This window comes from Spinacia oleracea, chromosome 4 (assembly GCF_020520425.1).
Source record: "Spinacia oleracea cultivar Varoflay chromosome 4, BTI_SOV_V1, whole genome shotgun sequence".
Lineage (NCBI taxonomy): Eukaryota > Viridiplantae > Streptophyta > Magnoliopsida > Caryophyllales > Amaranthaceae > Spinacia > Spinacia oleracea.
Window position 1 is genome coordinate 1299768 of NC_079490.1, and position 15963 is coordinate 1315730.

Below are 15963 nucleotides of genomic sequence, written 5' to 3' on the forward strand. Positions count from 1 at the left end.
AAAATTGACCCGATCCAATCGATATCTGACAAAAATCGAAGTGACCCGAAAAATAAAATTCACACATTCAATCAGCATAAGAATAATGGTCCCGTACAACTACATCATCCGATTATACCCGACCCCGTAATCGACCGATGGCCCGATTTGACACCCTTACTAATGACTTATTGAGAAAACGTATGGCCCAATGTAATTGTTGGCTGATCCACAGCTAACAGCCTACTGGCCTAGTATTGATGGACTGGGCCGAATCCATAGTGTGAATTCAATTCATTCGTTCAACGTTTCCCTCTTTGTCTCCAAAATTTTTATCTTTTTTCTTTTTTTTTTTTTTGAAGGAAGCATATGAAAATTGACAAGGTGCTCAAATTAATCATTGTAGTTATTACTTTCTGCAAATGAAGTAATGTGTTGGCCCAATGGAAAGGATTTTACCTCCCATTCCTAAAAGGTTGGGGGTTCAATCTTCAGTTTCTCACTAGGGGCACTTTGAGAGATGGTTCTTCTTACCATCTCCCTACTCTTAAAGTGTCTAGCTCGTAAACCTGGATCAGGTTAACCGTGCGGGGTTTCGGTCCGATAGGGCACTTCATCTAACCTTCATAAAAAATGTATGCACGTACGCAACTAACCTTAACCTTATATCAGATTGCATGTCAATTATTGACATAATGTCGTATGACTACCAAATGACAATTCTCTAACTGTCAGACAATCTTTTACCGGATTTTGTTATGCATGTGTCCTCAATTGGATTTCATTAAATTAATCGCCTTTTCTTTTTTATAAAAATCCTTTTTTACTTAGAACGAGGTCTGATTGAGCTAATCAAATTTCAAAACTATAATTATTAGACAACTCCAAACATCCGTTAAGGATTAATATTTTGAATCAACAATTCATTAGGGTATATTTTGATGAACTCCACACCCACAAATTCATATCAAGATTATGACTGCATGGTACACAGATCATACTTATTTTTTATGAGTGTTTTTTACCTTTTCTAGTCTGATCAAGTCTTTTTTTTCTAGTTCAATAATACTCAAACCTACAAATTCATATCAACAAACATTTAATCTGTGTGGTACACAACGTCTGATTGGATTATATATCTTTATCAATAACCCAAACCATGACACGTGGCAACAATAAAAAGTAGGGACAACAAGCTTAAACTTAACCAATAAAATCAGATCTCTCTTATCATCTATTATATCCTATCTCTTTATCCAACACATATTTCTGTTCTCTTCCACCAAAATAACTGTCATATTGTGGCTCAATTTTGAGTGTTCTCAACTCAGAAAAGAGTGAAGAAAAACACAACAAAAATGGCAGCTTCATTACAAGCATCAACAACCTTTTTACAACCCACAAAAGTTGCTTCAAGGAACACTCTTCAACTTAGGTCTACTCAAAATGTGTGCAAGGCTTTTGGTGTAGAGTCTGCATCATCTGGTGGTAGACTCTCTCTTTCACTTCAATCTGATCTTAAGGAGTTGGCTAACAAGTGTGTTGATGCCACTAAGCTTGCCGGTCTCGCTCTCGCTACCTCCGCTCTTATCGCCTCGGTATGGAAAATGTATTCATTAATTGTTCATTACTATGTTAGTATCAGTTTAGTTACTGGAAAACGGTTAAGAAACGAAAGAGATATCTTGGTTTTAAAATGAGGAAACTGTCAAGTGGTAGTGTTTTCTACACAAAAACATAGTTTAAGATTGCATCATTTAGTCACTGGGGAACGGTTAAGAAACGAAAGAGATATCTTGGTTTTAAAATGAGAAAACCGTCAGGTGGTAGAGTGTTTCCTACACAAAAACATAGTTGTTTTGCAAAATTGATGAAGTAAAATATAAATGTTTGTAAATTTTCCTTATTAGAGTCATTTTAGTCACTTGAAGCGATCAAGAAACAGAAAAGATAGTTAGCTTTAAAATGAGAAAACCGTCAAGTGGTAGTGTTTCCTACACAGAATCATAGTTATTTCGCAAAATTGGTAAACTAAAGGGTAATTGTTCGCAAATTTTCCTTATTAGAGTCATTTTAGTCACTTACAGCGATCAGAAATGGAAATGATACTTAGCTTAAAAATGAGAAAACCGTCAAGTGGTAGTGCTTTCTACACAAAAAAACATAGTTTAAGATAGTTGTTCGCGAAATTGGTAAAATAAAAGGTAATTGTTGGAAAATTTTCCTAATTAAGAGTCATTTTAGTCACTGTTTTTACTTGATTAGTACTCAGAAGAATAACAGATAGATGATTCATTGATTCTGCAGGAACTTACCTAGTTTATGATTATATTTTTGTACTGATTGATTATTTGAATGTGATTTTCATGCTGGAGTATTTAATCCTAATGATTGGAACCTCCGTTCCATAAAGTTCCTCACTTTTCCGATCATGTTTATAACTTGTTTTGTATCTTGAGTAAACATTATCAGCAACATAATCTAACTTGCAAAATAAAAAATTCAGAACACAATTAACTGTTGAATAATGAGATTCATAGCTTCGATCATAATCTGACTCGAAAAATAAGAATGATCAGAACAAATTGTCAAAAGTTTTCACAAAACGAACTCAAGAAAATGCTGTAATTGTTGTTTATGTGCAAAGGTCAGCTTTTCTGCAATACAGAAGGCATCAAATTGATCTTCTGAAGTTTTTTTTAACTGTCAAATAACTTATTGAAGCAGTAGAATCAATTTAGTAAGAACATAAGCTGTTTTTTTACAAAAGCACTTAACTGTAATATTTGTAATATTGATCAAATTGGAAGCAAAATCACCCGACAGTTTTTCCTTGTTTTCAGATGCAGCAATTTCAAGCAGATAAAAAGAATGTAGACTTAATTGATCAGTACAACATAGTTATAATAGCAAGAACATCTTCATTAATCATTATAGAACAATATATAAATCTTGTTTGATGAGTAGTTTTGATTCTCCTTGGTCATAAAACTGTTTGATCACTCCAAAAACATTTGTAAGATCAAGAAAAAGTATAGCAAATTAGCAATACTGCAGTCCTGTGTTTCAATTGGTTCCTGATAAATGTCTGTCAGTTGAAGTTCAAGAATACTGTTCAAATTGGAATCAGAATCACCAGACAGATTTTCCTTGGTTTCAGATGCAGTAAATTCAAGCAGATAAAAATAGTGTTCACTCTTATTTGATTAGTACAGCATAGTTATAATTGCAAGAACATGTTCATTATAGATCATTATATCACTTTTATCTGATCATTAGTTCAGATTTTCTGTTGTTATAAAACTGTTTGATCAATGCAAGAACATTTTTTATGAAAAATTATAGCTATAGCGCGATCCCTTAACAATTGAAAGTATCCTGAAAATGAAAAGGTACAAGAATTCTGTTTAAACTTACTGTCTGACATTTTAATGAATTGTTATCATATTGTGTTTTTCAGGGGGCAAATGCCGAGGGAGGTAAGAGATTGACCTACGACGAGATCCAGAGCAAGACATACCTCGAAGTCAAAGGAACTGGAACAGCCAACCAATGCCCAACAGTCGAAGGAGGAGTCGACTCCTTTGCCTTCAAACCCGGGAAGTACACTGCCAAGAAGTTCTGCCTCGAACCAACCAAATTCGCTGTCAAAGCCGAAGGAATCAGCAAAAACTCAGGACCAGACTTCCAAAACACCAAGCTCATGACCCGTTTAACCTACACCCTCGACGAGATCGAGGGACCCTTTGAGGTCTCGTCCGATGGCACGGTCAAGTTTGAGGAGAAAGACGGTATTGACTACGCTGCAGTCACGGTCCAGCTCCCTGGTGGGGAGCGTGTCCCGTTCTTGTTCACCATCAAGCAACTTGTTGCATCAGGGAAACCTGAGAGTTTCAGTGGTGACTTCCTAGTCCCGTCTTACCGTGGATCCTCGTTCCTTGACCCAAAGGGCCGAGGTGGGTCCACCGGGTATGACAACGCTGTTGCGTTGCCTGCCGGTGGGAGAGGAGACGAGGAGGAACTTCAGAAGGAAAACAACAAGAATGTTGCTTCCTCAAAGGGGACAATCACCTTGAGTGTCACCTCGAGTAAGCCGGAAACCGGTGAGGTTATCGGAGTTTTCCAGAGTCTTCAGCCGTCGGACACTGACTTGGGTGCTAAGGTACCCAAAGATGTGAAGATTGAGGGTGTTTGGTATGCACAACTTGAGCAATAAAAGGGTAAAATTTCTGTATGAATGTACTGATTTTTCAGCTCTTTTTGTTGTAAGGATTTCTTGAGACTCTTTAAGGAGGAACTTATAAATGATCATTACCTTGCTTGTATATTATAAGTTTCTTGTACAAGTTCATGTCCTAAACTTGCAAATTTTCGGTAGCGAAAAATGATCTTTACTGCATCATGTTGGGACCTGTATTCACCTGAAAGGTGCGTTCTATTCACCTTATTTTTAGTGAATGACATCAAAACCCATATCAACCTTAAGTGTATATTACATGTACTTGAGGCTCTATGCCTTTAGATGGATGGTTTGGCTCATAAGAGTTTTACCATGTAAATTATCAATTTATCATCAAATCATGATAAATTAAAAGGATCTTTTGAATGTTTTTTCCTAGTAGTTATAATAATCAAATCCAATGATAAATTCAATAGGAAATGAATGTGAAGAAATAGAGAGGATCCTAACCTAACACTTTAATGAGGGCCTTGTTATTTGATGATCATTTGATGTTCATTATACATGTGTAAAATTACACTCCTTATACATCTCCCTTGTACGCAACAATCACAGGCTTTCTGACCAACTACTAGTTTAAAATACCAAAATATATGAAAAAGCCTCTAAAACAAGCCTGAATCGAGTCATATTTAGCAATTGTTTGAGATTACGATAGTGTTCATTTGCCTAAATATTATCTTGACAATAACCGAACCGGATATAAGATGAAAAATCATCAATTGATTAATTTTGGACTAGTGACAACCCTATCACAATGTATTGCACACACATTAAATATATTGTCTTTCTTCTTCTTTCTTGTTTGCGTTCTTTAATTTGTAAGTTAAAAGGATTCACCTGCAAACTTCAGGAGAGGATCTTTCACCGGCGTCATTCGCGTTAAGGCCCTGATCATTTTTCAAAATGATTTACCTAAGAATTCTGTAAAATATTAAAGTTTTAAATCCGCCACGGCCTGAGATGAAAAATAAAATAAACTTCATTAAATAATAGAATTGCATATATGACGATATCGCTACTCCGCCACCTCAACAGCAAAATATTACCTTACTTTACCATAATGAATTTTGGTCGGCCCAAATTATTTGCCCCAATACGATAAAAGAACCGGCTATTTACCAGTCAATTGACTCAATTCAAACAAACAGAGTGGCGTTGTTCAGTCAAAATTACCAGGAGAGCTACATATCTGCAAATTCCAGGTAAAATAAAACTGCAAATTGTAATTTCTGAATCACGCAATTTGATTTATTCTGTGGTAATTGTGCTTGGCTTTGTCAGAAATTTCTGGGTTTATCTTGTGTGAGTTCTGCAAATTTGTTGTGGAAAAACAATTACCATGAAATCGACCTGTGTTAGAATGATCGAATCCTTGTATTATAGCAGTTAATTTCAATTACGAATTTCTTAGGGTATTATATTTCGTTCTTTAGCAACTAGGTTTCCCCCAAATTTGTTGAGCTGGTTTGATTTTGTGTTTAAAGGTCTCACTTCCCTTGAATTCAGAAGAAAAACAAGTAATCTGGTGCATGTTTCTTCAAATTCTATTGAAAAGGGTTTATTTTTAGAATTTGAGGTTAATTTCTAAGGTTGCTATGTTGTAATTTGATTGTTATGATTGCAATTGAATGGTGTTCAAAGGGTTCTGGGTTTTCATTGCATATTATAATTGCTTGTGCTGGATTTTCTTTTGATGAATTTGGACAGTAGAGGTTTCACTTTGGGAGATTTTATTGACATATGATTGTATTCGAGATCATTGTTATCTGATTCGCTAGTCTGAGATTCGATAAAGGTTTGCAATTCGCTACCTAATTTGCTAAATTAGACCAAAAATGTGCCATTTTTATGTTATAATTCGCTTTTTTGGTTTGTGGTTTGTGGAGTGATTAGAAAATTAGGTAACATTGTTCGAGATCATAGCATGGAAATGTTTTAATTTCTAAGTACATGTGTTACCACTTTTATGTATGGTAATTTTAAGCATTGTTATTTGTATTATGCATAAAGGTTACTTAGGCAGGCTAAGAGGGAAACAGACTCACTCACTCAATGCCGAATGCTGAATGCAGTTTTCACTTTCCATTAGCCAACCGACTAATGTTGTTTGCAATTGGGATCTCTTGAAAATCTCACTATGTTAAGTCAATTATTTACGTTTTTACTCTGAAACAAATGTAGTAATTGGTTGTTTGTTGAATCTTGAACAATTATGTTCTTAATGATGTTAATAACTTAATATGCATTTTCCTTTTCAGCTACATTCTTCTGATGTGTGAGGTATTTTTTGCTCATGGTGTCATAATGACTATACTTTGTTCATTTTCGATAAACAATATGCTAATAGCTGATGTCTTCATAAGATTGTTAATGGTTACCCTAGAATCACTAGTCAGATTCATGTTAACAGGATGCAATTAACTATTGAGCTATCCTTTTTGCTCTTGTATTTCACTAGTTGGTAATTCCATGTCCTTAGATTTCTATGGGAATTACCTTACTACACATTTCTCTTTTGTGTCTGTGATGATGATTTACAGATGAAAGCAAGAATGGCTTGTACAGTGTACTGTGTAAAGTCTATGTCGGTTTTCTTTATCTTGGAAATGAACATCAACCTCTTTGGTATAGGCTTAAATATCAGACGAGACTCTGAACATATTTTGTTTGACTTGTAGCTTGAATCCATTACCATGATTTGTGTAACGTTGATCATTGTTAGTGTAAAACTGAGATTAGTGTGTGATTCATAACTCATGTGTGCTATTAATCGAATGGCTTATATTTTCAGTTTCTTACGCATTTCTACCTCACCTTTTCATGGGCTCATGCTCTTTTATTAAAGTTGCCTCCTTTTCCTTGTTTTGTGGACTCTATACCAGGTTTTGTTCTGTTCGACTTATTTTGACTTCTTTCAGACAAAATAAAGACAAAATAAAGTCAGATAAGTTCAGAAAAAATAAGTTTCTTTCCAGTTATTTTTACACACAAATAAGTTTATTTCAGATAAAATAAGTTTTTATGGACAAAATATATTTTTTTCGGATAAAATAAGTTCAGTTAAGTTTAGATAAGTTTAGATAAGTCCAGTTAAGTTTAGATAAGTTCATAATATAAGTTCAGACAAAATAAGTTGAATAGAGCGGAGCCTGATTAGTTGTTACTCCATATCTCTTAAAACATGTACTGCTGAATTTTGTACATTGCTGGCTCGAGTATAGTGTTGGAAACTACTAATTTCTGTCTATAAGTATGTAACATCCAAGGTTAATATGGTACCATATTAACTACATATTCACCTTTGCAGGAGATGCAAATATGAGTTCTGTACAGAACCAAAAGTCAAGCATCGACCATTCCCTGTCATTTGAAGATGTATCCAAGCTATTCTCCCTTCCCCTCTCTGAGGCAGCCGACATTCTTGGTGCCTCTACGAGTGTTCTAAAGAAAATATGCAACGAGAACGGTCTTGAACGGTGGCCCCACCGCAAATATCTCGTTGGAAAGAGCATTGAAGACATAAAGAACGAAGCTGCTAAAGAGAAGAGTAAACCACTGAGAGGAGTTTCACCAAAGAGTAATGTGACAACATCTTCACCAGCAACTTCTTCCCCAAGTTCTCGACCCAATATTGACCCGCCCAGTATTAACCCGCGAATAACCGACCCTGACCGGACCCGCCCAATAACCAATAATGCTCAACAGCAGCCGGGAAGCAAGGCGGCTGCAGCCACTTGGCGGTCAAACCAGATGCTTGCTTCAGGTTTGACAACAGAAACCAGCACCGATGAGTTCAAGTATGGGTTCCCGTCAACTGGTTTATCAGAGTGCACGTACAGATGGTGGGGGAGAAGCTTTAATGGTGGTAATGGAGTTTCGAAGGATGACACAAAAACCAATGTTGAAGATGATGATGATGCTACGTGTGAGGAGAAAACTGACAGCATGGAAGAGGATAACCGGGATGAAGTTTCGTTATCAGGTATCAGGAAACGAGCTATGGAGGAAGGAAAGAAGGCGTTGAAGTTTAACGTTTTGAAGAAATACGGGGTTGATAAACTTGGAAACGAAGAGAAGATATTGCTTCGTCGATTGTATCAAACTAGTTAAAATCATTGGTTATGTAAAGTTTGTTGCTGGTTTGCCTGCAATGTACTGGAACTTGCTTATGTTTGTCTATGGAGGTTATCCTGTATACAAGAACTTGTTGGACTTTCAGAGAAATGGTGATATGGTATGTTATGATTCACTGAGAGAGTGTTTGTTTGGTGGGAATTGTGGTTGGGAATGGGAATTCATTTCCCAACTTGGTCTATTTCCTGTTTGTTAAGTGAGAACAGGAAATGAATATGGGTTTGGGTAGACCTGATCATCTATGGCCCGGCCGTTGCCTCGACCCAGTCCGGCCCGAAAAAGTACGGGGTTGGGCAACCTCAAATACGCATTTTTCGACCAAAGCCCGAACGTTGTCCGAAAAAGCCCAAAAAAACCATGTCGGCCCGAAAATCCCGCACCAAATTTATGGGTGCGGGCACGAATATTTGTGTTAAAGTCTGACCCGGCCCGAATTTTAATCACCTATTGGTTTGGGGAAGAAATGTTGAGCTCAATTCCCATGATTATTCCCCCGGAATGGGAAAGAAACGAGGTTGCCAATTAGTTTGGGCCTGAGCCCATCATAGTTTAGGGGCAGCAGAGGAGGCTTTCATCTCACTCAAATGTACTCAGCCCATCACCTCCTAATATAGTAGTCCAATTGTCTCAACATGCTAGCTAAAAATAGAAATATTAGTATAAATCAAACATTTTATTAAATATTTTTTGGTTAGGTGTAGAGTTAGCCTCAAAAGACAAGCTGACAAATAGTGTAGAGAGAGCCTTAAAGGACATGCTGATAATTGGTATAGACGGGAATGGAACTCGGGTCTTGGAGACCCTCTCTTAACACTTTATTAACTAAGGCCCCGTTCGGTATCGGTTTTTGTTTCCAGTTTTTTGTTTTTTACAAAACTAAAAACCAAAATATGAAAACCACAAAAAGTAGTTTTCCAGTTTTTTGTTATCGGTTTTCAAAATCACCATGATTACTATAAGTATGACTAATTTTAAGTTCATCATTCAATTTAAATCATATGACTTTCAAAACCAAAAAAAAACCCCAAAAACTGAAAGCTACAGTAGTACCAAACGAGCCCTTATCAAACATTAATTATACCGATTAAGGCGGGATTTTGTAATACATTTCTAAATTAATTCTACGAAATATATCACATACTCATATTTACAACCCTAAGAACTGCATAGACCATTCTGGAGAAAATTGAATAAAATTATTATGGAGTACCCCAATGGAGTCACCATTTAGTTGAGCTCATTAAGGACTATAAGGACTACCCTTACTTTGCATTATTACAACCAACAAGGCAAAGGACCACAATAACCAAAAAATTAAGGGCATGTCCTATAAATCTATAGTAATGTTTATAAATGTGATCACTTATTGTTGACAATTTCTGACACTTGTACTGTTTCTTGCTTAAACCATATGTAATTAAGAATGAAGCAAAACTAATAAATAAATTTTTTTTTTTAAAAAAAAAAAAAAGCAGGTAGACAATTAGTACTAAGAGGTCCCATAAACAAAGTTTATGTGTAACTTTTTCGCACTATTATTGTTCCTATAAATCATGTAAACAAACATTACATACCTTAAATTTAATGTTTTAAGTCTTAATCCCATATTAATGTCTAGCTTATTACAGACAATCGTACCAAATGATAAGGTTAAAAACATTAAAAAAAAAAAAAAAAAAAAAAACTACTGTATGTTTCTTTCTCACTCTCAAACCCACTGTTAATTTACCTACCGAAAGTGACCTTACATTTATAAGGTAATTACAACAGTAATAAGGACTAACTATATTTGGGAAATTACATAAATGTACTTGTGATTTATTGGACATTGTTCAAGTTGGTTTATACCTATTGAACGACTATGATAAGTCGATAACATTTACAAGTTTCCAAAATGATAAAGGTCGCAACATGCGACCTTTAAGCCGTGTCACAATGATGACATGGCATGCTTATGTGTCGCGATTTAAATAGGAAATTAAAATATTTAACTTATATATTCTATTATACATGTATCAAAAAAAGGTAGGAAAATCTTAATATTCTAATTTGTTTCCTTCTTTATATTGATTACCGTATTTACATAATTTCATAGTAAAAATATTGCATTGATAGTAAAAATATTATGATGACGTATAGCCTACGTGGCGCATACATGTACCAATTAAACTCCAACACGTAAGATTGCGACAACTAAATATTGTCGCAACTTGCGACCTTTATCATCACCCTACAAGTTTTCATCTCTTGGATCTACTTGTATTTTTGGTTTAAGTTTCTCCTTTAATTAAGTACTTTTTAACGGACGGGAGGAAGAATAAAAGTCAATAACTTTACACTACAGAAATTGTACCATTAACGACGGGAAATCCCGTCGCTAAAGACCAATAATCGTTGATTAACGACGGGATTTTCTGTCGCGAACCCACCTGTCATAAAAAGGGGTCGTCGTTAATGGAAAATCTCGTCGTTAACCCGTCATAAAAGACATTTGCGACGATTGTTCCCGTTTTTGTTGGGTTGTTAGCTCCGTTGAGCGACGACCCTTCCACTCGGCACCGTCGGATCACTAAGGCCGACTTTCGTCCCTGCTCGACGGGTGGGTCTTGCACTCAAGCTCCCTTCTGCCATTGCACTCGAAGGCCAATCTCCGTCCGGCCCGAGGAAACCTTTGCACGCCTACGTTACCTTTTGGGAGGCCTACGTCTCATAGAAACTGTCTACATGAGAATGTCCCTTGGCCCGAAGGTCCTGACACAAGGTTAGAATTCTAGCTCTTCCAGAGTGGTATCTCACTAATGGCTCGGGCCCTCCGGGAAGGGGACCTTCTTCGCCTTCCACCTAAGCTGCGCAGGAAAAGCCCAAAGCCAATCCCAGAGAACAATATTAGGTTGTTATAAAAGATACAAATTATTGTAGTGTTGTATTATTACTGAATAAATATGCAATTTAGCGGAAGTTTAATTATAAATTAAAGAAGATAAAATTATAGGTGAAAATAAGGAAATATTACGAATTAGGTTTAGTTTAAGTCCAAAATGAATCAATGTAAACTTGCATGATTAATAGCAAACACGACGAAATCAACACTATACGTACATGTGCTACCCTCTTATAAGAGATGTGTAGTAATTTCATTTAATGATCATGATTTATTTTTTTTAAAAAAAACACTACACATGTGCTAAAAATATAGAAAATCAAGTGACACCTCCCTTAATTAAGCTAAATTAAGGAATCAAAATCAACAACAAAGTGACAAACACATGAACGAGGAACAAAATTGGTATAATATGACAAGCTTAATTATTTAAACAAACAACATTCAAACAAAATTCCAACGAATTAAGATCATAATCTCTATCATTCACCGGAATATATGTTTTTTTCTGGTGTGTGTAGAGAGAGAGACACGGAGGGTAAGGTGACAAATGATGTAAGCGTGATTTTTTGATCTCAAGTTTTGGTACCACCTCGTGAAGACTGTGTAGAAAGCATTATATAAACTCTCTTGTCATAATTATCCTTATTCTATAATCTGCATGTATTCCTCAAGATCAATAAAGTTTTCCTCTCCTTTGCATGTTGACGTAATTAACCCGTTATTAATATTTCACGTTAAATCATGCATGTGTTCTTTATTTACGTACGTTCTTAATTATTTTTCTTGTATACGTTATAACAAAAGACATATCAGAATACATGCACGTCACGTCACGTTCGTCACAAGGACAATCACGGATCATACAATACATGGAGTAATTGAAAAAGGTTAATTAATTATCTCCTTATATCATGCAAAACTCAACAACTAAAGCCTATAAATTGGGCTAAATTATGATAATCGACATACCATATACTATAAGTTAATATCAATGTGATAGTAACACCCATAAAATGAGGAAGACTACATGCCCTTTTAGCCTTAGGCACATACAATGGACCAAACAAATAGAATCATCAATCAAAAAATTAAATTATGAGATAAAAACCAAAGATATTAGAGTGTAACAATGGACAAAAGATTCATTTAGAGGTTTTTGTTGATAGCAAACAAGGTTTTTGGGTTCCACCTATTTGAGTCACGAGACATAGAGAATGAATTTAGACAAAAGTTGGCCCTTAGTTTTGGCCCGACAAATGGAACCATTACTATTTAGTTTTTAGGTTTCTTTTGTTTGGAATGTGTATTATTAACCCCGTATACTAAAAGTGTTTTATTAAGAACTGGTTGAGTGAATTGGAAAGAGATAAATATATCGGGACCAAATATATTTATGCGAGAGTAAAGTTGGGATCATTAAGACTATTTTAAGTATAGAGCGTGACAGTCTTTTGAGACAGGCCAAAAAGGAAAATGCGGCGACAAAAGTGAGTATTATATATGTACCTTTTGTAATTTTAATTTAGTATGATGGATTTTTGTTTGTTTCACCTAAACAACAAAGGAGAGGAGGCATGATCGACAAAAATTTAGCATATTAAATGATACTTAGTACATATGATACCTGTAATTTGTGGGTGTTAAAGAAGGGCGCGTCTTTTCAACTTAAAAACATAAGTTTCATTTCTAATAAGTTCAGGTACGTTATAAGCCGTCAAGCAGGACATACCAAGTCAATAAGTTCTAATGAAATTCTACTACGTATAAGTTTACTCTCTTGCAATCAGACTTGATCATCGGTTTCAATAAGTACCAACCAGGTCTAATAGTATCAATCATGTTTAATTATTTTTAATAAGTTTAGTTTAAATAAGTTCAGGTTTCATCTGGTGAAGATAACGCACCCCAATTAGGTAAACTTTTAAGGGGTGGTATCGATCTATCATTAGAGTTTGGAGCACATATACTTCGTTGTCTAAGGGTGTATTCTCTCATCTTTAAATTAAAAATAAGTGTTAGGTCTAATAATTTCATATAAGTAATATGGAGTAATCAGATCTGATCAGGTCAATAAGTTTCAATCAGGTCCTATAAATTTTGATCAAGTCCTATAGGTTTGCTCTCTCCAGTTTACTCTTGCATCAGGTTTGATCAATCTGATCCAATAAGTACGTTTCAATCAGGTTAGATCAGGTCCTATCAAGTCAATCAATCAGTTCCAATAAGCTTAGCTCAACTCATATGAGTTCAAGCTTCATCTAACGATGAGAACGCTCCCTATATAAGTAAACCGATCCAATCAGTACAGATAAGTTCATTTCAGATAACTTCAAATACGTTCAAATTTATCCGACGAAGAGAACTCCCCCTATGTAAACCTATCCATGTATAGTTATCCCTCTTAATTACATAGACATTGCCAATGAATTAGTTGAGAGTTGCACAAAGACCAATTCAAGATAAGAGAAGACGATCTAAGAATTGAAGCTTGTGGGAAGTGTACGTTGGTAATACACATATGCACATGGGATAGTATTAGGGTTGATGGTGGTTGACACCACAAGCTTAGGGTAGAGATGTCTAAGGTGGGCTCCATTATAATATTTGCATGATAATGAGTTGATGAAAATTAATTGATCGATATATAGATCATACTCCCAAACAAAAAGAGACAGTTGAATTAGAACCAAAGGTCATTGTTTCCACTGTACTAGACCTTATCATTTAAGGGGACCCTTTCATTTATAGGGTATGTGATCTAATATCTAGGGTTCTTAGATTTGAAAATGACTTTATTTTAGTAGTCTTCTAGCTTTATTGGTGATTTTTTTGGAGCCATTCGTGCTATCTATTTACTAATCCATGCACATATTTAATGCACGCTAAGTAGAAAAAGAGTATGTAGAAAAAGAGTATGTGATGAATGTTGTTTGGCTGGTAAAAAGTTAATAACATGAGAAATCGGAATTTGTTTATGAATTTATGATGGAATTTGGTGTCTAGGAAGCTATGGTAAGTAGAAAAAAGTATATGTGATGAACGTTGTTTGGCTGGTAAAAAGTTAAAAAAAAAATATGAGAAATCGAAATTTGTTTATGAATTTATGATGGAATTTGGTGTCTAGGAAGCTATGGTAAGTAGAAAAAGTATATGTACGTGATGAATGTTGTTTGGCTGGTAAAAAGTTAAAAAAATATATGAGAAATCGAAATTTGTTTATGAATTTATGATGGAATTTGGTGTTTAAGAAGCTAAGGTAAGCAGAAAAAGTACATTTGATGAATGTTGTTTGGCTGGTAAAAAGTTAAAAATACGAGAAATCATAATTTGTTTATGAATTTATGATGGAATTTGTTGTCTAGGAAGCTAAGCTAAGTACAAAAGTGGGAATTGTTAGAAGTAGGAAGGAGAATTTGTCACGGGTATTAGAAGCAAAGACAATATGAGTAGAAGAAACAAAAGAAATTGTTTTTATCTAGATAGAGACATGAGAAATGGGATTGTGTGGGAGTTGTACGAGTACTTGAACATAAATATCAGAGATATGAGATATGGGAGATTGGGAGGAAGTCTAGGGCAATATATTGCATCCAAAATTAGGGATGGCAATTCTTAACCCGATTAGATAACATGGATCGAATCTTACCTGAAGTTAGTAAGGAAAACCACACCTGAAACGATCCTAAATGACTCTAATTCAACCTGATTTGACCTATTTATCATATTTTGTAGTAATATCAAGTTTTACACTATTTTTTTATATACTTTTAGGCATTATCCAAAATCAACCTGAAACCAACCCGTTGACCCCAATCGCCACCCTTATCCAAAGTCAATGCAAATTACTCTTACACGTGCTGATTAATTTTTTATTGCATACATATCAATACCAATAAAGCCTTATTAGTGCCTGTAAATTAAAGAAGAGTTACCAAATAAACACTACCTTTGTACAAACAACATACAAATTTGTAACAATATATCAACGTTATCTGCATCAAAGATGAGCGCAAGCCACTACAGGAGTAACAGAACTCGACACGGATATAGTTGCACTCACTTTGCCTTTTAAGCTAGGTAACACTAATAAATACAATAACATAGAATTATTTGTTTTGCACGAGGCACTACAATTTTTATTCTTATTTATACTATTTTTTATACAACACAAAATTATGAAATTCAAATATTTTCTAGCCATCGAATGTTTCAAATCATAACAAAATTCATAGCTAGACAACTTATAATGGCTATAACATATAGGGGTGCGGTTACGGCTTTCAATCGTACTATTTTTTAATGTAAATAAAGTACTTTTCTTGGATTTTTGACAAGCTAGTTTCATGGTACTACTAAATTATTTGCCATTTTATTCATTGATTGGGAGGAATTAATTATTGGGGGCCAAAATTCCTGCGCAGCCTATTTCATTTGTGATTGTAGAGTACGGAGTAAGAAATTATTGAGGGCAACACTATCTAAAATTAATATGACAAGAATACAAATCAAATTGAGATAACTTTTTTGTAGTATAAAAAATAGAAATAAAAGTTGTTATCTTCACCTATTTTGATCTAATTTTTTTTTATTATGTATACGTACGTACAACTTTTCAAAGATTAGATTGTTGGTGTTGTTAGATTTTTAATACAAAATACAAATTGTATAAAGATATGGCTTTGTTCTATTCATCTTATTGTTATTGCTTATTAGATCAGACCAG

General features: G+C 34.9%; 2 protein-coding genes across 2 annotated transcripts; both read left to right on the top strand.

Moving 5' to 3' along the window:
* Nucleotides 1-1162: 1162 nt before the first annotated feature.
* Nucleotides 1163-4458, top strand: LOC110801892 (oxygen-evolving enhancer protein 1, chloroplastic-like). Its single transcript, NM_001426473.1, has 2 exons — nucleotides 1163-1577; nucleotides 3440-4458. The coding sequence occupies exons 1-2, from the start codon at nucleotides 1338-1340 to the stop codon at nucleotides 4193-4195; spliced, it is 996 nt and encodes a 331-aa protein (NP_001413402.1). The 5' UTR covers nucleotides 1163-1337; the 3' UTR covers nucleotides 4196-4458.
* An 809-nt stretch (nucleotides 4459-5267) lies between these two features.
* On the top strand, nucleotides 5268-8477 carry LOC110801886 (protein NLP3). Its single transcript, XM_022007294.2, has 2 exons — nucleotides 5268-5424; nucleotides 7530-8477. Exon 2 carries the CDS (start codon nucleotides 7541-7543, stop codon nucleotides 8330-8332), a length of 792 nt encoding a protein of 263 aa, XP_021862986.2. The 5' UTR covers nucleotides 5268-5424; nucleotides 7530-7540; the 3' UTR covers nucleotides 8333-8477.
* Nucleotides 8478-15963: the final 7486 nt, after the last annotated feature.

What these genes read in the sequence shown, in the direction of transcription:
- LOC110801892 (NM_001426473.1), top strand. Translation starts at nt 1,338, where the DNA reads ATGGCAGCTTCATTACAAGCATCAACAACCTTTTTACAACCCACAAAA. An exon ending in CCTCCGCTCTTATCGCCTCG is followed by an intron (nt 1,578 to 3,439) that starts GTATGGAAAATG and finishes TGTGTTTTTCAG; the next exon opens with GGGGCAAATGCCGAGGGAGG.
- LOC110801886 (XM_022007294.2), top strand. Translation starts at nt 7,541, where the DNA reads ATGAGTTCTGTACAGAACCAAAAGTCAAGCATCGACCATTCCCTGTCA.